This window comes from Sycon ciliatum, chromosome 1, assembly GCF_964019385.1.
Source record: "Sycon ciliatum chromosome 1, ocSycCili1.1, whole genome shotgun sequence".
Classification (NCBI taxonomy): domain Eukaryota; kingdom Metazoa; phylum Porifera; class Calcarea; order Leucosolenida; family Sycettidae; genus Sycon; species Sycon ciliatum.
The window spans coordinates 94,986,566-95,002,684 of NC_088643.1; the positions used below are offsets into that span (position 1 = coordinate 94,986,566).

General features: G+C 45.4%; 3 protein-coding genes across 3 annotated transcripts; 1 reads left to right on the forward strand and 2 right to left on the reverse strand.

Annotated features, from left to right (window-relative positions):
• Positions 1-184: 184 nt before the first annotated feature.
• LOC135806631 (mitochondrial import receptor subunit TOM40 homolog) lies at positions 185-8,513 on the reverse strand. Its single transcript, XM_065320855.1, has 5 exons — positions 8,255-8,513; positions 4,171-4,334; positions 3,627-3,728; positions 1,683-1,994; positions 185-1,024 (listed from the first exon to the last, which is right to left on the reverse strand). Exons 1-5 carry the CDS (start codon positions 8,334-8,336, stop codon positions 782-784), a joined length of 903 nt encoding a protein of 300 aa, XP_065176927.1. The 5' UTR covers positions 8,337-8,513; the 3' UTR covers positions 185-781.
• A 212-nt stretch (positions 8,514-8,725) lies between these two features.
• LOC135806629 (tafazzin-like) lies at positions 8,726-10,914 on the forward strand. Its single transcript, XM_065320854.1, has one exon. It carries the CDS (start codon positions 8,897-8,899, stop codon positions 9,800-9,802), a length of 906 nt encoding a protein of 301 aa, XP_065176926.1. The 5' UTR covers positions 8,726-8,896; the 3' UTR covers positions 9,803-10,914.
• Positions 9,673-16,008, reverse strand: LOC135806636 (proteasome assembly chaperone 3-like). Its single transcript, XM_065320861.1, has 4 exons — positions 15,623-16,008; positions 11,709-11,810; positions 10,866-10,958; positions 9,673-10,183 (listed from the first exon to the last, which is right to left on the reverse strand). The coding sequence occupies exons 1-4, from the start codon at positions 15,656-15,658 to the stop codon at positions 9,995-9,997; spliced, it is 420 nt and encodes a 139-aa protein (XP_065176933.1). The 5' UTR covers positions 15,659-16,008; the 3' UTR covers positions 9,673-9,994.
• Positions 16,009-16,119: the final 111 nt, after the last annotated feature.

Sequence of the window (16,119 nt, forward strand, 5' to 3'; positions counted from 1 at the left end):
TTGTTGATTGCGATCGGTTCAGCCAGTGACTCTGAGCTCTCCCCTGACAAGATCTAATAAGATCCAAACAGCTAGCCGTCCCGAGGGAGCTGTATACGAAATCTTACGAGTGTTGTGCCATGCAGCCAGACTGCACTACTTGTCTTTGTTTGACGGGACAACCACCACTCACCCACCGGGTTCATTGGATTGAGAAACAGAACGTTGGTTAGGTATGAAAGAAACCATCATAACTATTAATTTACTTGATCACCACCTAGGCATTGAGATGCTCAACACTACACATAGCCAAACCAACCGTATGTCGAGGCAGTAAATGACAAGGCTGATGAAACTACGACAGTACAGAAGTTCTCAAAATGGTTGCATGGCCTAAGGGCATGGTCGATTGGTTGGGTTCGGATCCAGATCAATCGGATCCATTCGATATGCGCACGGTCGTTTCAACGAATCCGGATCCAGATCCAACGGATTCGGATCAATCAACCGGTTAACCGGATCCACCAGATTCATTTTTTTGCCAAAAATCGTACTGTGTACTGTGTACATGATAATGGCGGGAGCAGAAGTGATGATGCGGAAATCGTTGCTTTCTCTCATGGAAAACCTCAAAAATCACAAAAATTCCAGGTTTGATCAAGGGCAGCGTTTTATTGGACTTTGGTGGCTCCAAAGGATCCACTTGATCCGGATCCAACCAATCGAACATGCCCTTAGGTTCACCAAAAAAATTAAAAATATTTAACAACCATACACAAAACAGTTCACTGTGAAGAAGTTCTCATCCAATCGTGAGACCCACACCAACACGGGCAGCATTCTGTTCATGGCTAAGCATAGCGCTGAGACTGAAGAGGAACGGGTAAGGAGCCAGGCGCTTCTCAAACACTGAACCGACCGTCCAGTTCGTGTCAACCATGCCGCGGAACGTCATGTTAGCAACGGGCACATCAAGCTTGTAGCCGACCATCAGAGCAGTGTGCTTCATAGTGTCGCCAAAGTTAGCGTTCAACTCGGCGCCCAACTAAGCCAAGAACACCAAGAAGCAAACACAAGAGGAAGGGACAAGGCTAGAAGACGTACCATGATCAGTTCTACGTCTCAAGTACGAGTACGCCTGTGCCAAGTGAAATGTGAATAGCCACGCCCGGCCCTGCATACATGACTGTAGCACTAGCGTGGACACCACACAAGGTGTACTCTGATCAGGGATCGGGTGGGGTCAGATTTCGCTTGCCACACCAGCTAGGAAGGGATGAAGGCAGAATACACTCAGTACCGTGTTTTCCGGAGTACAAGCCGCACTGGTGTATAAGCAGCACTCCTCATATATTTTGCCACGAAATACAGACATCTATCCTATTTATTGTGGTATGATATGGTATGATACAGTATTTAGTACACTAAAAGTCGGGCGCTGGTCGTGCAACGCACGTGGTTACTGTTTCCGGTGCAGTTTCTATGCAGAACTGACGGTGCATGGAAAACGGTCGCTCAAAATCAGGAGGCCGTTAATACCAGAGGACATTTAACCCAGGTTTTACTGTATGTGAATATGTCACCAAAATCGGCGCCACAAACGGGAATGAATAGGGAGTTAACTGCATGCACAGCTCAATAAAAATAGTCCGCAGAGTATGAACAAAGTGTAAGAAGAGGGAGAGGAGAGTCAGGATACTAACCTGTACGGTATCACTGTGCTTCAAGTAGTACGATGCGGTAAGCGATGAAGGATTAGCAGATGCAGCCAGCTGCCACCGAGGACCACGGAAAAGTCCTGCTAACGAGAGGCGAGCCTTTTCGCCCTGCGCCGATTTAGAGTAGAGCAGCTCAGTGCCAAGACCGACATTCGGCGTGATTCCCTGCATGAACTGGCCAACAAATGTGCCTGCTGCAGACAACGGATCGGGATTTGCAGCGACAGCTGTCAGCGAAAAATCGCGCCCAGAGTATGTAGCATCCATTTGTAGGTTCTCCCATGATGTACCTTCCGTCTGTACGCAAAGAGACAATTCGACAAGATAAAGGTAGGAAAAGTCACAGGAAAGCCAAGCCCAGAACAACGCAGGTACAATCGCAGTCAAGACGGGTGAGTCTGATTACTCGAGCAGAAACGACCATGCCTTTGTAAGGAGTGAGTGAGTAAAGATAGTAAATAGTAAATAGTGAGGTTTTGCATTCCGAATTTCGGTTCAGCGTTCTTCGGTCATTTGTCGAACATGAAAATGTCGAATTTTCGCACCAACGTTTGTTTTGCAAGTCGAAAATGATGTGTTTTCATTTCGTGAGCCCCAGCATCAGCAACGTCCTGCCCCGTGCTCCTTTTCTTGCTGATTCCTACGAACTTTGATCGCCCAAAGAGTCGAGGGCCAAACCTGCCTCCTCAGTCGCCTCAGAAAAACCAACTCCATGGCCAAGTCAAATTTTATGCGTGTCGGCATAGTCTTTTCAGCCACACAGATGACGGTGAGGACACTCCAGGCGAAAGAGAGTAGACAGGCAGTGGAGAGGAGCAATCAGAGGTAGCTGACGATGCTATGTCGCCAAAGACGCCTGCCAAGCGATGCCGAGATAAGAAACCTCTTTGAATAAATCACGCGCTAGCGCTCTTCTACAAGAAAATGCATCCGAAAAATATTTTCGGCAAAATGAGCTTTTTCCGAACAAACACGCCGAATCTTCGTGTGCATTTTCGACCTCGCTCCCGCGTGCCGAATCTTTTTGCCGAATTTCGGAATGCGAAACCTCGCTAATAGATCAGCAACATTCTTGATAGGAAAAAAAAGGTTTCAGAGCAGACTCGCTCTCTTCCCAGTCACTCTGCAAACTTGAACTCATTTCTCACCACTGCTACTAACATTCTTGATGTTTGCCAAACATGACAACAATTGTGACACCATAAAACATGTGTATTTCCTTGGCTCACCATGCAAGTTCATAATACAAGTACAGTCTGTATCGGCTATAGCGTACCCTTTTGATTTCCGTGATTTTATCACTATAACCGATGCATCACTATATGCGATACGATCGATTTTTCTTTTTCGATCAACACATGAAAGGCGAGGAAATACTTCCAGCATGGCGTTTGGACAAATGAGCATTCTGCATAGTTGACAGTGCCCACATTTCCATAAAAAAATTGTGTACATGTACCTGTATCACTATAAAAATAAGCAACGTGAAGAAAGTAAAAAAAAATAGGGCCTTTGATATTATTGCTACATGATTGTATTCTAAAGTTATCACTATAGCCGATAATAATAATTATAGTGTGTTATGCATGTTTTGATTCTTTGTTGCCACCATAATATCCGATATATCATTACATCCGATAATATTGGTTATACAGTAGTGATATTTTGACTGGATAAAATACGTTTTGCTTTTGATATTTCGTACCAATATCACTGTAGCCGATGTATTCTTATATCCGGTCACTCTATAGCCAATACAGACTGTACTCATATTTTTACACATGGTCAGAAATGTTGACATGAAGGTTCATGTTCAAGTATACAAAAAAAGACCACAATATATTGTCGAGTGATCAGTAGTGGAAGTTGAGACACCACCGCCGACGCCGCTGCTCATAGTGTATGACCAATCTGCTATAAAGGCATTACCTGTAGGATAAATCTGCCCCGCATCCTTTCTGTGAGTTGATGTATGACTTGCGCATTCAATGAGCCGGATGTGTCCATCTCACTGACTAAAACAGGAAATTGCTGGGAAAGAAGAACAAGAATAAAGCGAGAGAAAGGGAAAGGAAGAGAGAGAGAGAGAGAGAGAGAGAGAGAGAGAGAGAGAGAGAGAGAGAGGAGAGAGAGAGAGAGAGAGAGAGAGAGAGAGAGAGAGAGAGAGAGAGAGAGAGAGAGAGAGAGAGAGAGAGAGAGAGGGAGGGAGGGAGAGAGAGAGAGAGAAGTTCAAGCAATCAAAAACGGTATCTATGCAGTCAAACACCTCGAGGACAAACACTTCGAGGTTCCACCATAATTGCAAGCGCACAACATAAACCAGGGTGACACTGGTTCAAAAATTAGACTTCTACTGATGTTGTACATGTATTAGTATGAAAAGTCAGATGTTGTGAGTAACGAGTACAGTTCAGTCCAGTGGTACACATACAAAGAACAGCAGAAGACCAGTGTATACGTAGGTGCAGCTTACATCTCCAGGCTCAGGGCCTTGATTGTCGCCAACGTAGGTGGCACCAAATTTGTAAGAGGACGGCTGAGAGCCGGTAAGTGCTAGTGTATGTGACGCTTGGAAGTGTGGCGTTGATGCGGCGTTTGACGACAATTTAATTCCTTCAAAAGGCATCGGCATGATTTCTACAAAGAAAAACAAAGATACACACATGGCATGTCAGCCGCTAGCAACCATGGGTAATTACCGTATTACACATGCACGTGGAGCTGTGCATGCACTGCACTGTGTACTGGGCCTGTGCTTTCGCCCAAGGGCATTCACACGGAGGTGGGCTGGAAAACAGAACAAGAGCATTGCAACGTGGCAGCTGGGCGCGCACACTGGTAGTGGGTGTTATACTGGGTGGGCACACGCCTTTACGGCATGCAGTAGTTCTCAATTGATCAATGGATGACCAAAGCCTTCCAAGAGTCTGGCTATTCAGGAGCTGCGAAAGATTTCCAGCAAGTCGCTCTTATAGACAGTGCTGGTATATGCACGGTTGAAAGCAGCACTCTAGTAGTCCGGAATTTACGCCCTTATATTCGCAGGATCAGGAAATGCATAAGCCTTGTGATCGTCGCAGCGGTGGCATCCAGCTCTTATCACCCCCCTCGTAGGTCAGTACAAGCCCTCCCGCAATAGGAACAGCCAACGGACTCAGTCCATGTGCAATGCACATCACATAGCCTTCAGTGCACTTGTCACTGTGACTGTCTAGATAGAGTAAGCCCCTAGCAGCGGCAATCCAGACAGCTATCTTCTACTGAACAAAGCAATGGAACTTGGATATGTGTTTTGAACTGTGTTCACCGCACAGCATCATCATTGTTACTGTAGGCACTTTGACAGCAGTGGAGCTCACAAGTGTGTGTGTGGTGGTTCACGGCTGCTGGATACGGCTATGCCCACAGATAGCAACACACACGCTCTAGCTCTTTGTGAGATAACTGTTATGTCCAGACTGCATACTAATAACACCACCCACACCCACCCACGCGATTGAGTGAACAGTTTACTCAGATCGCTGTCGAAGTACTGTAACACCACATATTTCAACGCCATTTAAAATTAACGGTCTCCGGTTTTGGTAGCGACGTGAAATGGTAACAAATTCTGGCTGTATTACCCAGCAAATGACCGCACATACTAAAGATATGTATATCGCATTTTGCAGAAAATCAATTCAAATTAAATCTATAGAAAAGAAAAAGGACCAAGGAACTACAAGAACTACAAGTTACGCTATAATGTCTACTAACAACACCAGTTACTAAACAATCGGCTCATGCGATAACATTGCACGACATTGACCGATGGTACTGAAGTTCTACAACTAACTGGCTATCAGCTCTAGCACGCCTTGGATGGGGATGTGGTGCTAGTGGATATTATAGCGTAACTTGTAGTTCCTTGGTCTTTTTTCTTTTCTATATTATTTATTCTTCGCTCTCCATCCGAGTCCATTCAAATACTTAATTAAATCGTTAGATTTAAATGTTCATCAACAAAAATGGTCTTACAGTAAGCATTTCAAATTTTTGAATAAAAGTATAAGGGATACTGAACGCGACTGATGGGGTACCGGTAGATATCCAGCATGGTCCCACCTGTGCGCGAGTGCAATATTTTATTTTCCATTTATCGAATGTTACCCTTTGACTTCCTTGTTTGCTACTCCACGTATTGCCTTTTGAACTTGCAGGGTATGCCAATACTCAGCACGCTCACTCACATACACTATTTGGCAAACTGCACTCTTGCTAAGGCTGTTGTGCAATATTGTATTGGGAAACACTGCACACGTGCTAAGGCTGTTGACTGGCTTTCTTACTCTACGTGGTTGCAGTCACAAACATGCGCTGTCTTAAGCCTAGTTCACATTCGACGCAACGCCGACGGTACGGGACGTAAGGGCTTGCCGGAGGGCTGGGGTGAGCTGTAAAATCCTGTACGATAGTACGACACGACATGCAGCAGTCGTTGCGACGTTCAACGTCGAACGGCGCGAGTCATAAGGCACGGTCCATGACGGGGTGACTTTCGGACCTAATTTCTCGTTTTTCGGGACTTCTCTTCAATTATTTCTCCTTGAAAGAAGCGGAATCAAGTTCACAATACCAGTTTTTCATGAAGACCAAAAAATTAGCCCTGAAAGTTGTGGCATTCAAATAATAGCCCCAGGAAATGATAGAATAGTTCGTCTGTCACGCTTCTGAACTATCCCTAAATACAATAAGTGACATGAGATCTTATGTTGCTAAAATTCAACTCAAGTCGTGCTAGCCATTCTGTGAGTTATCATGGGAAGCACAGTGTTCGAAATGCTAAAAATTTCCAAGTACGAATCGGGAGTAGTCGACGCACGACGCCGTCTCCTGTTCACACTCGAATTGCAGCCGTTTTGTACGCTTGCGTCCCCGTCTACGCCCGTCTACGGTATGAAAAGTTGGATCGATCCAACTCTTCCTGTCGCTTCCCGATCTGTACGGTAGTACGGTTGCGTTCCCGTTCCTGGTGTTCACATTGGACGCCGTCAGTCCGTCCCGTCGCTTCCCGTCGATCCTTACGTCGCGTCCTGTCGAATGTGAACTAGGCTTAATGGCACGCCAAACTCCAATGCGGCAAGAGTACATACTTAGTAGGGCTGAGTTGGATAGCATTTTCTTCGGGTATCGGGTTCGGGTAGTTTTCCACGGGTAGCACGGGTACCCGATCGGGTAATGTTTCCATGGTAAAACCTCAATGCACCCCTTCCCTTACACACTCGGTAGGCATGCGGAGTATTACATGAATTTTTACATGTGCACTGTACATGATGTCATCTGCGACTTCAGGTTTTCAGGTACTATTCTGCACCCGTCTACCCGAGGTCCTCATGGGTAGCACGGGTACCCGACTACCCGTGCACACCACTAATAATTAGTAACATAAACCAACCAAAACCGATCCCACGGCGAAGTTTTTTTGTTTAGGTGATCACGAATCATAGAAAACCTGTGATACCGTAGGTTCAGTGCAAAAGCACCGTATCACTAAGGTGATAGCAGGAGACTCGTGTGTGTTTTCACCTTTGGTACGCCGAGCAGCAATGCGCAACAGAAATTACCTTGGTGGCACGGTAAAGTAATCATGTGAACCAGTGTGAGATGCAGCAAAGGTGAGTCACTACAAGCAAGAGTACATAACCCCAAGAGTATGCAACTCCAGCTATGGGGTCTGCGACGGCAGAACTTCACATCACGTGATGAACCCGTACACATTATTTGCACTCTGTGCATGATACATTGTAGATACAGGGTTGTACGCAGCCCAGCTTTGGGTACAACTCTCTTGTGGTCACTTTGCACTGTTTGCCAGCATAACCTTTTGAACCATGTCACGTGATGTGAAGTTCTGCCGTCGCAGCACAGCATAGAGGTTGTGCAGGCAGTTGCACACTCTTGGGGTTATGTACTCTTGCTACAAGCTAAAGGTGAGTCACTACAAGCTACAGATACCATGACCGGACTTGCACACTGTGACGAGTTGTGGATGCATGCATACTAGTACTGTGTGTGCCAGAGCATACATCCACTGTAGTCCCATTGCTCCATGTCTTTGTCCTCTCAGGTACATGTAACAATGGATATTGCTGCTCTGGCATCAGTACGCACACATGCAATCGATGGCTGCGTATGTCTACATGACTTGTGGATACTACACTAGTAGCTCCAGCTGCATCAACTCTCGTACAACACGTACCGACTGCTGTCTGCTATGAAGCTTGTAGCTTCACTCTGCATGTGAAAACTGACCCCATCCTTATGATCACATGCACGCCAGTGTCCAACAATTCTCCTAAAATCTAGCTGATAATAAAATTTAAAAATACAGAAACCAGAACTATTCCATTATGTCCTTTTAAATAGTAGGCAGGAAAATAAAATAAAAGTCAAACATTTCCCCTGAATGTGCATGAAATACCGTGAGTGAAATTCAATTTCGGAAACTTTGAATGACTAGGATTTTTAGCAATAACGAAAATATCAAGAAAATATGAAATTTAGAAATTGCCTCTTACCTCTAGCTGCCTTATGCAGTTCCTCGTAGGTGCCTGGAAAAATCCCATGCTCCTTCGGGGGAGGTGGAGATCCTGATGCCATCTTTTATTTCAGGTCAAAGCCTTGAGAACCTAGTTCTTCATCAAATCTCAAGGTCATTAACTTGCTCCACAACCCAAAGTCCTTAGCTCGGCCTTCGAGCTTCGCAAGGCTTGACGAAAAAATCCGTGAGTTCAGCTTGATCTTGAGCTGAGAAGCAGCGTGTGTCGCAATCGGAGCCGCTGAAGCTGATCGGCCGATCGGTCACTTTTCTCCAGCACAAGCGCTAGGCCGCACATGCAGTGCACGCAAAGTCGAGGTTGCCATCGAGGCCATTTTGTTACCCTAGACAACACGTGCACGTGCATGGAGCATGCATGCATGCAGTACATGCAGGCGAATTAATTATTTTTTCGATTATTATAATTTCAAAAAGTCACAACACAAAACTTCTCAAAAGCTCAGTAAGTCGTTTGACCAAAAAGTTGATGAGCCTCCTCTTTTTTTTCCTTCCTGTCTTGATTCCTCTGTACGATCTGTGTTGACTGTTGTCGAGTAGCTAGCAGTCAGTGGGCACAGAACGTTACGTTGACCGAATGGACCCCTTGGCCTAAACGTCCTGGATGGTTGTGAAACAAAATAGCAGGATGCTAAAGTCTTTTTTTAAATTTATGAGAAGAAATGGTCAGCCAGGTCTGGCAGCTTTGCCATCTCCTCCACCACAAGCTGGTCTCAGATTTAGAGATACACTGCCTGTTTTCCCGTCATCCAAAGGCAAATTATGGCACGCGACGTCTAATGTGACATTGTCCTTGGGCGGAGTGATTGGCCAGTTGCTTGTATGGAAATTGTCCGAAACGAAAGTGTACAATCAAGAATATTTTCAAGAATCAGTTCTGGACCGCGTTCCCGGCACGCCGATCATCTCGGCGAGCAATCACAAGGCCGTTACAGATGATTGGTTACTCTGCTCTATCCTGGGAACTCACAAGCAAGCCTTGACAGGTGATATGAGATATGTCATGGGTGCAGAGGAGGTCATGTTCTGGTCTTATAAGTTGGCACACATATGCGCCATTGCACACATCCTGCCCATAAGGCGTGGATTTGGTGTGTACCAGCCAGTTATGGATGAAGCAATTAATTTGTTGGGTCAAGGCCGCTGGCTACATATCTACCCTCAGGGCCGTATCCTTCACAAGCGAGAAGAAGATGCTACACAACGACTGAAATGGGGCATCGGACGCTTAGTTGCAGACTGCCCAACGTTCCCTGCTCCTAAAATCTTACCCATGTGGCATGTTGGCATGGATGATTTCATGCCCAACGTAAGGCCCTATCGCATGCACCTTGGCCAGAGGATCACACTAGTCCTAGGCAAAGCGATGGACTTCACAGATCAGCTGAAGGAGATGCGTGAGAGAAATTGTAGTCAAATGAGAATCCGAAAGCAGATTACTGATCAAGTTCAAGACCGCCTGTCAGAAATCCGTGAGGAAGCCTGGGCTTTGCATGATGCTCGTTCCTGAGCAAAGGTTGTATAGTACAAGAAGTACTCGAAAGTGTGTGTGTATATACAAACACTCGGGTAGTACGAACAATATATACAGTGTCACTGTTGTACAGATGGTACAGTGTAATGCAACGGTGGAACACGTCTCAATATGTACAGGGAGCTTGTCAGGAATGCATGCACTAGTGACTATGGCATGGATGATGTGTCATGCGGAGGCAGCTTGTGCAGTAGCTGGCGCTGATGCAGCAGCACTGCAATGATTCGTAACGAAGTCCACGAACGGCACGAGTCCTTGCGGCGTGTATTCCTTCATGGCAACTGACAGCAGCAGCGGCTTTGCCAGGCCCGTCTTGGACAGCGACTCGACAAGACTACGTGCATACACCAGCATACCCTGTGCAGGTAGTGCATGAGAGCAAGAAACCGAGCGGTGATGAGAACTCATACTAACATCACCCTTGAGGGATTTTTAAGATAGGAACAAACAGCTGGATAGTATAGCTGCAGTGACTTTTAGGCTACAGTCTGTGTGCGGTGTGTTCATCATGAAATTAGCAAACTTGCATTGCATAGCACTTGTCATAGTTATATTCTTTCCTGCTGCCAATGTTGATGCTGTAGCTGTGATTATGTCTGCTGCTGGACCTTAATTTTTATCATGGCTAAAATGCCATGTTTTATGATTTAACCAGACATGTCCTGTTATAGGGACTTGGTGTTCTATCTTTTCAAACTTTACTCTGTTTCTATGTACAATAGATTATATCCCTACTCAGTCCAGCACTTGTTCGGTAGGGAAAGTATTCCTTACAGTCTATGCACACTAGATTATATCCCTACTCAGTCCAGCACTTGTTCGGTAGGGAAAGTATTCCTTACAGTCATTTAAAAACTAGCCTCTTTTTACGGGCAAAATAAACACAATGGATTCTTGTGGCGAAGGAAATTATTATGAGTCATGCTCACCTGAAGATAACGTGAAGAATGTATTTCTTACGCAGAACTACGACCGATCAGTACACTACATGTACACATTCTATTCTGCTGGTTCTTATTCCTATGTTTTACACACTCACCTCGTTTTCTTCACCAAGAAGTGGCCGAACTGTGTATGTTTCAAGCTGATCTTGGTTTGTGGAGTCGGCTGCACCGTCGCGATAGCACAGAATCTAGTCATCAATGCACCAAAGAAGTAGAAAAAATCCATCCTGTAGTAAGATGACTCTGCAGACTGCACTACAAACAAACCTTTTTCTACTTCGACAAAGTTCTTTCAGTTATTTTTTGGACAGTATAGAAAGTCCATAATTATCAGCATTTAGTCAACACAAACAAGCCGAGAATTGATGGATAACTACAGAGAGATCTACCATGAGGCCTGACAACAGGCGGACGCAAAGGAGCCCATGCATTGGCACTGGGTTGTGCATTGGAGATCGAGATTAATAATATGCTGTGTACTGGTGTAGGTACTACAAGATAGGGGTGGTTGCTAGATGGAAGGAACCAGTAAATTGGTTTAATGACATGTATACTACTTCGAGTACAGTATAGACGATGCATCTAGCAGCAGTATACCAGTACAGTCAACTTCGCTAATAACGACTGCGGATATAACGACAATTCGCTAATAAGAACAGAATTTCCATGCCCGGAGCAAAGTCTCATCTCACTGTAATACACAAAATGAGACTTCGGGTATAAGGACATTTCGTGAATAAGGACACCTTTTTGATGCCCCGCCGAGTGTCGTTATAAGTGAAGTTGACTGTACATCATTATGCGCAAACGCTTCTCTGTCTTCGGCCAGTGGTGTGCGCACATGCCGTACATGTATTAGATGAACTCGTGCATTCTTTACACTCCAGCCATTTCCTTCATTGGTTGTCCACACATGACAGAAACAAGCTTCTGCTTACCATTGTTCCAAACTTCTCATACTGCGTAATGCCAATCATAACTTTGTTTGAGTAGTCACAGACATACAGATCAGTGTCAATACCATTCAGGGCACCACGGCTCTGCGCAAAACAGGAAATACAACGGAATAACACTTGTACTACACACACAGTACAGCGTAACAAGCAATCAATATAAATAATTATTCAATACACATCTCCATACAGACCCCTCTCCCCCCCCCCCCCCACACACACGCAGTGTAGACTTTCTCCTGCCTTGTTCCCCATGCATTATGTGCATTCATGGCTGCAGGTGGCTATTTGATAGTCCTCGTGCATCTTCCGAGCTTTGCTTAGATGTAACTGCGGCAGAGACCTGTTTCCTGTCTTCTACGCTTCAATTCACAGGCTACGTCACGTCACAGTCTTATTCAGTTTCTTGCCAACACACCACCAGTGCGGTTTCTGGTCGCAGCTGGCTAGCCCCCCCCCCCCCACACACACACACATAGCTTGCATCTGCCTGTTATACTTCATCCACGGACCGTTGTTACTTTGGACACTAACGAAGAAAAAGACCTATAACTAGTATGAGTTACGAGTTATGACTAACAGCCCACCAAGGTATACTTATACTTATATGTCCTTTTTCTTTCATCATCATCATCATCATCATCATCATCTGAACAGCCTCTTGTACGGGCAAGCAAAAACGCAATACATCAAAATTCAAATAGAATGAAAAAAGAGAGGAAAATGAACACAAAGTGCACTGGAACTCAATATAAAAAGGAACGCAAAGTGCAGTTGAACACAATGAGCATGGGGCATGGGGCCACCAATCGGAGAAGACCGGCTCATAATGGAAAATAAAAGAACAAACATAAGACACCCGTACACATCAACGTGCTCTAAGGGTATGGCAGCTTGTAAAAAGCTGTGGCGCTGGCGCTTGTATGATGCCCGCGAACCACGTATGCAGGTAATACACCAGCGGAGCAAACACAGCGACAATACAGATCGAAGTTGTCCCATGACTACAGAATAATGTAACTCAGGATTTTTCTCAACAAGCGATACCAAATTTTTCAAAAAACGAGACCCCTCTGGCCCACACATGCCTGAAGTTGAAAAAACTAACGGTGTAAATGATGCTCTCTCTACAATATTTACACGGGCACAATATTCTCTCTTTTTGGCCTGTTCATGGGTCTTCAGCTGACGCAGGACGTCTGTACGCGACAGCAGGCTTGCCTTCGGGTGTGTTACCCGTACATCAAAAAAGGCATCCTGCTGCCGGGTCCAGAAGCCCCGCGCCCTGATATCCAGACGCGCCTCCAAAGACCGGTTCGCAGTTCGATGTGGTAGTGTTTCTCCTTCGAACGGCATCATCATCATCATCATCATCATCATCATCTGCGCTGCCGAAAAAATAATAATACTAAAATAAAATAAAAAAAATAAAAAACGGCATTATGCAGCTGTGTAAGCAGTAGATGCACAGTGTGACTGCCAGGCATCTCTGTCAGATGCCTTTTTCTTTACATAATAATTATAATTATTACTATTGGCTCAACATCTGAGTTTTACTAATCCATTTCAAAACTATAGACGCGTACCTAGGCAAAAACCGTTATGCCAGCATCTATACCACATAAAATCTGTGATCACTTTGTGCATAATTTTTTCCAAATTGGGCGTCTGTTATCCAATCGTTTAGAAACTATATGACAGTAATTGTGGAGCGATCCTGAGCACATTCCGAAAACTATTCTCAAAAAGGTCCAGCCAAATTTGAAATATTTCAAAAACCCTACGCGTCTATAGTTTTGAAATGCACTGTAATGAAGAAGCTCGAAGATAGCCTGGATGACTGCATGGTATCATCGCAAGCTTCGATATCTGGTGAACATAGTCCACCCTCACCACATCTCCAATGAGAATATTTACGAAAAGACCAATCAAGCCCTGTAAAGAGCGCTGCCTCCTGTGGGCCACAGTGGTTGGGGCACGTTGCCCGGAAGGGACCAGACGCGGCCTCTTACAAGGCGCTGTATTTAGCTCTCAATACCTTAGAAATCAAGCGCCACCTGCACCGTGGACGACCCCACAAGCGATGGGTTGACAATAGCAAGGAAGACCCCAAGCCTCTGTATGCGCCGATTCAGGAATGCTTCAACCTCTCCACCAACAAGCAACTCCGGGTAATGAACATTGACAGATACATAACCCCATGATACATGACCCGATGATACAGAACCCCTGTATGATTTGTTTTACGTCGGCAATATGCCAGCAATACGCCAACTAAAAAAAAGGTGTTCGCTTCCCACACCGGAGCCCGTGCTTTCTTATAAAACCATTGCCTAAGTCGCTACCACTGCCGGTATCTAATACGCCACCTGTTTATTTTATTATAATTAATAGCAATTTGGGTATAGCAATAAGACTGGAATTCACCCAACAACTTTGACTTGATGTGAATAAGTGCCGTTTTATTTCTATAATTAAATATGGACTATTGTGCTTGAGTCTAGTATATCAAGGCCAAGGTACTAAGCATCAAAACTCTTTTAAAAGTACATTGTATGTTTAAAAAATTACTTGAATTTACTTTGAAGTAAAACTTTGAAGTTTAAAAAAAAACATCCAGTCGCGCGCTGATATGATGATATGAATGATGCATCAAAGGAAATTTACTTGATACTTTTGACTTGTATAAACAACTAGCAGCACCCCCGGCCAGCGTTGCCTGGCCGAATGTGGCATGCGGGTGAAGCAAGTACATGAACAGCACACGTCCTCAGCACGTGGTGGTGGTCAGACCGCTGAAGTCCTGGTGAGGGAGGTTCTTCATCGTTGGAAGGAGAAGGAGGGACGTCTGTTACGCCTTCGGGAGGCTGGTCAGGGTTGTCCATCACCTGGTGGCGGATGAAGCGGCTCAAAAAATTCATAAACTTTAATACGAACAAAAGTGCGATGCGCTCTTCACCGAGATCAGATGCAGAGTGCAGTCAGTGCAGATCTTTTGTATCCTTTTGTTGCAGATGTTTTTATTTGCAGAGAACGGTTCACGTGGTCCGCAGCGCTTGTGCGGCTGCTAGTAGTGCTACCTATGGCCTAGGCTAGGTGGCTACATGATTCGCACGCTTCGCGTGCTCAGTGCTTCTGCGCGCGGCTGCTACTCGTACTGATCGTGTCTGCTATGTATAAGTTACAGTATAAGCGCTACCACCGTACCTACACTGTTCGCACGCTTCGCGTGCTCAGCACGTGGTGGTGGCTACACGATTCGAACGCTTCGCGTGCTCAGTGCTTCTGTGGCTGCTTCCGCTAGCTATAGCTACACGATTCGCACACTTCGCGTGCTCAGTGCTTCTGCGGCCGCTAGCTAGCTACACTAGGGAGGTTCTGCTATACGTGAAACGTAGAGAAATCACGTAGAGAGCAGGTGTCTGGGTTAGAGTCTACGGCTTCGCGTGTTTTGGCTCCAGATTTCTACGCGGAGATGGGGTTCTCTACGTTGTGGAACACGCAGAGAAAATGCGTACGGATTTGCTGGGTATCGATCAGCTGCATGAAGAAAACTGCCAAATATGGAAGGGGAAATTCCCAGTACACGTTCCACGTGACTTCTCTAGGTGAAACGTAGAGCAGAACAGCATTTCTTTACGTTACGGGAACGCGAAGAAAGTTCGCGTGATTCTTTGCGTCGCGTTCCCAAAACGTAGAGCAGAACATCCCTACTGTGCTACACTGTTCGCACGCTTCGCGTGCTCAGGGCAGCGCTGCTCCGCAGCGCTTCAGCGTGACACAAAAACACACGTCACAGGTGCCTCTTCTTTATAAGGAGCGTGACACACACACACACACAGACACACGTCACAGGTGCCTCTCTTTTATAAGTAAAGATAACAGCAAAAAAGGCTTACTGTCGATGATGTGAGAGGAAATTTTTCGTCGCCCATGACTTCCTGACGTTTGAACAAAGGCTGACTCTTTTGTTCAGCACGCCTCTATTTCTGGTTGGCAATGAAGTTCCAAAGCGGCAAAGGTGTCGCAGTCGACGAGTGAGGAGGTGCACTGTATAGTATTTGTGACACACTCTTGGCCATTAAAATTTTAGATTCCTTACTCTGAACCACTCTGCTTCACTTCTTCGAGCTAGTTCTTGGTGAACACAAACCATGCAGTGCCAGTGGTCGTTACTACAACTGCAAGTACTTGACTCGAAGCACTCTCCATGTAACACCAAGACGGCAAGAGTACAATCATAAACACTGCTTTTCGCCTGAGGCAGATCTGTTTTGAAAATGTTTTTCAGTGTGGCTCTGGCTAGCTCGGAGAACGCATCCTCGGCCGCAATAAGCTCACTTCTGAACTGATGAATCATGGTAGAAAAATTACGTCATGACTGAATTTCACTTTC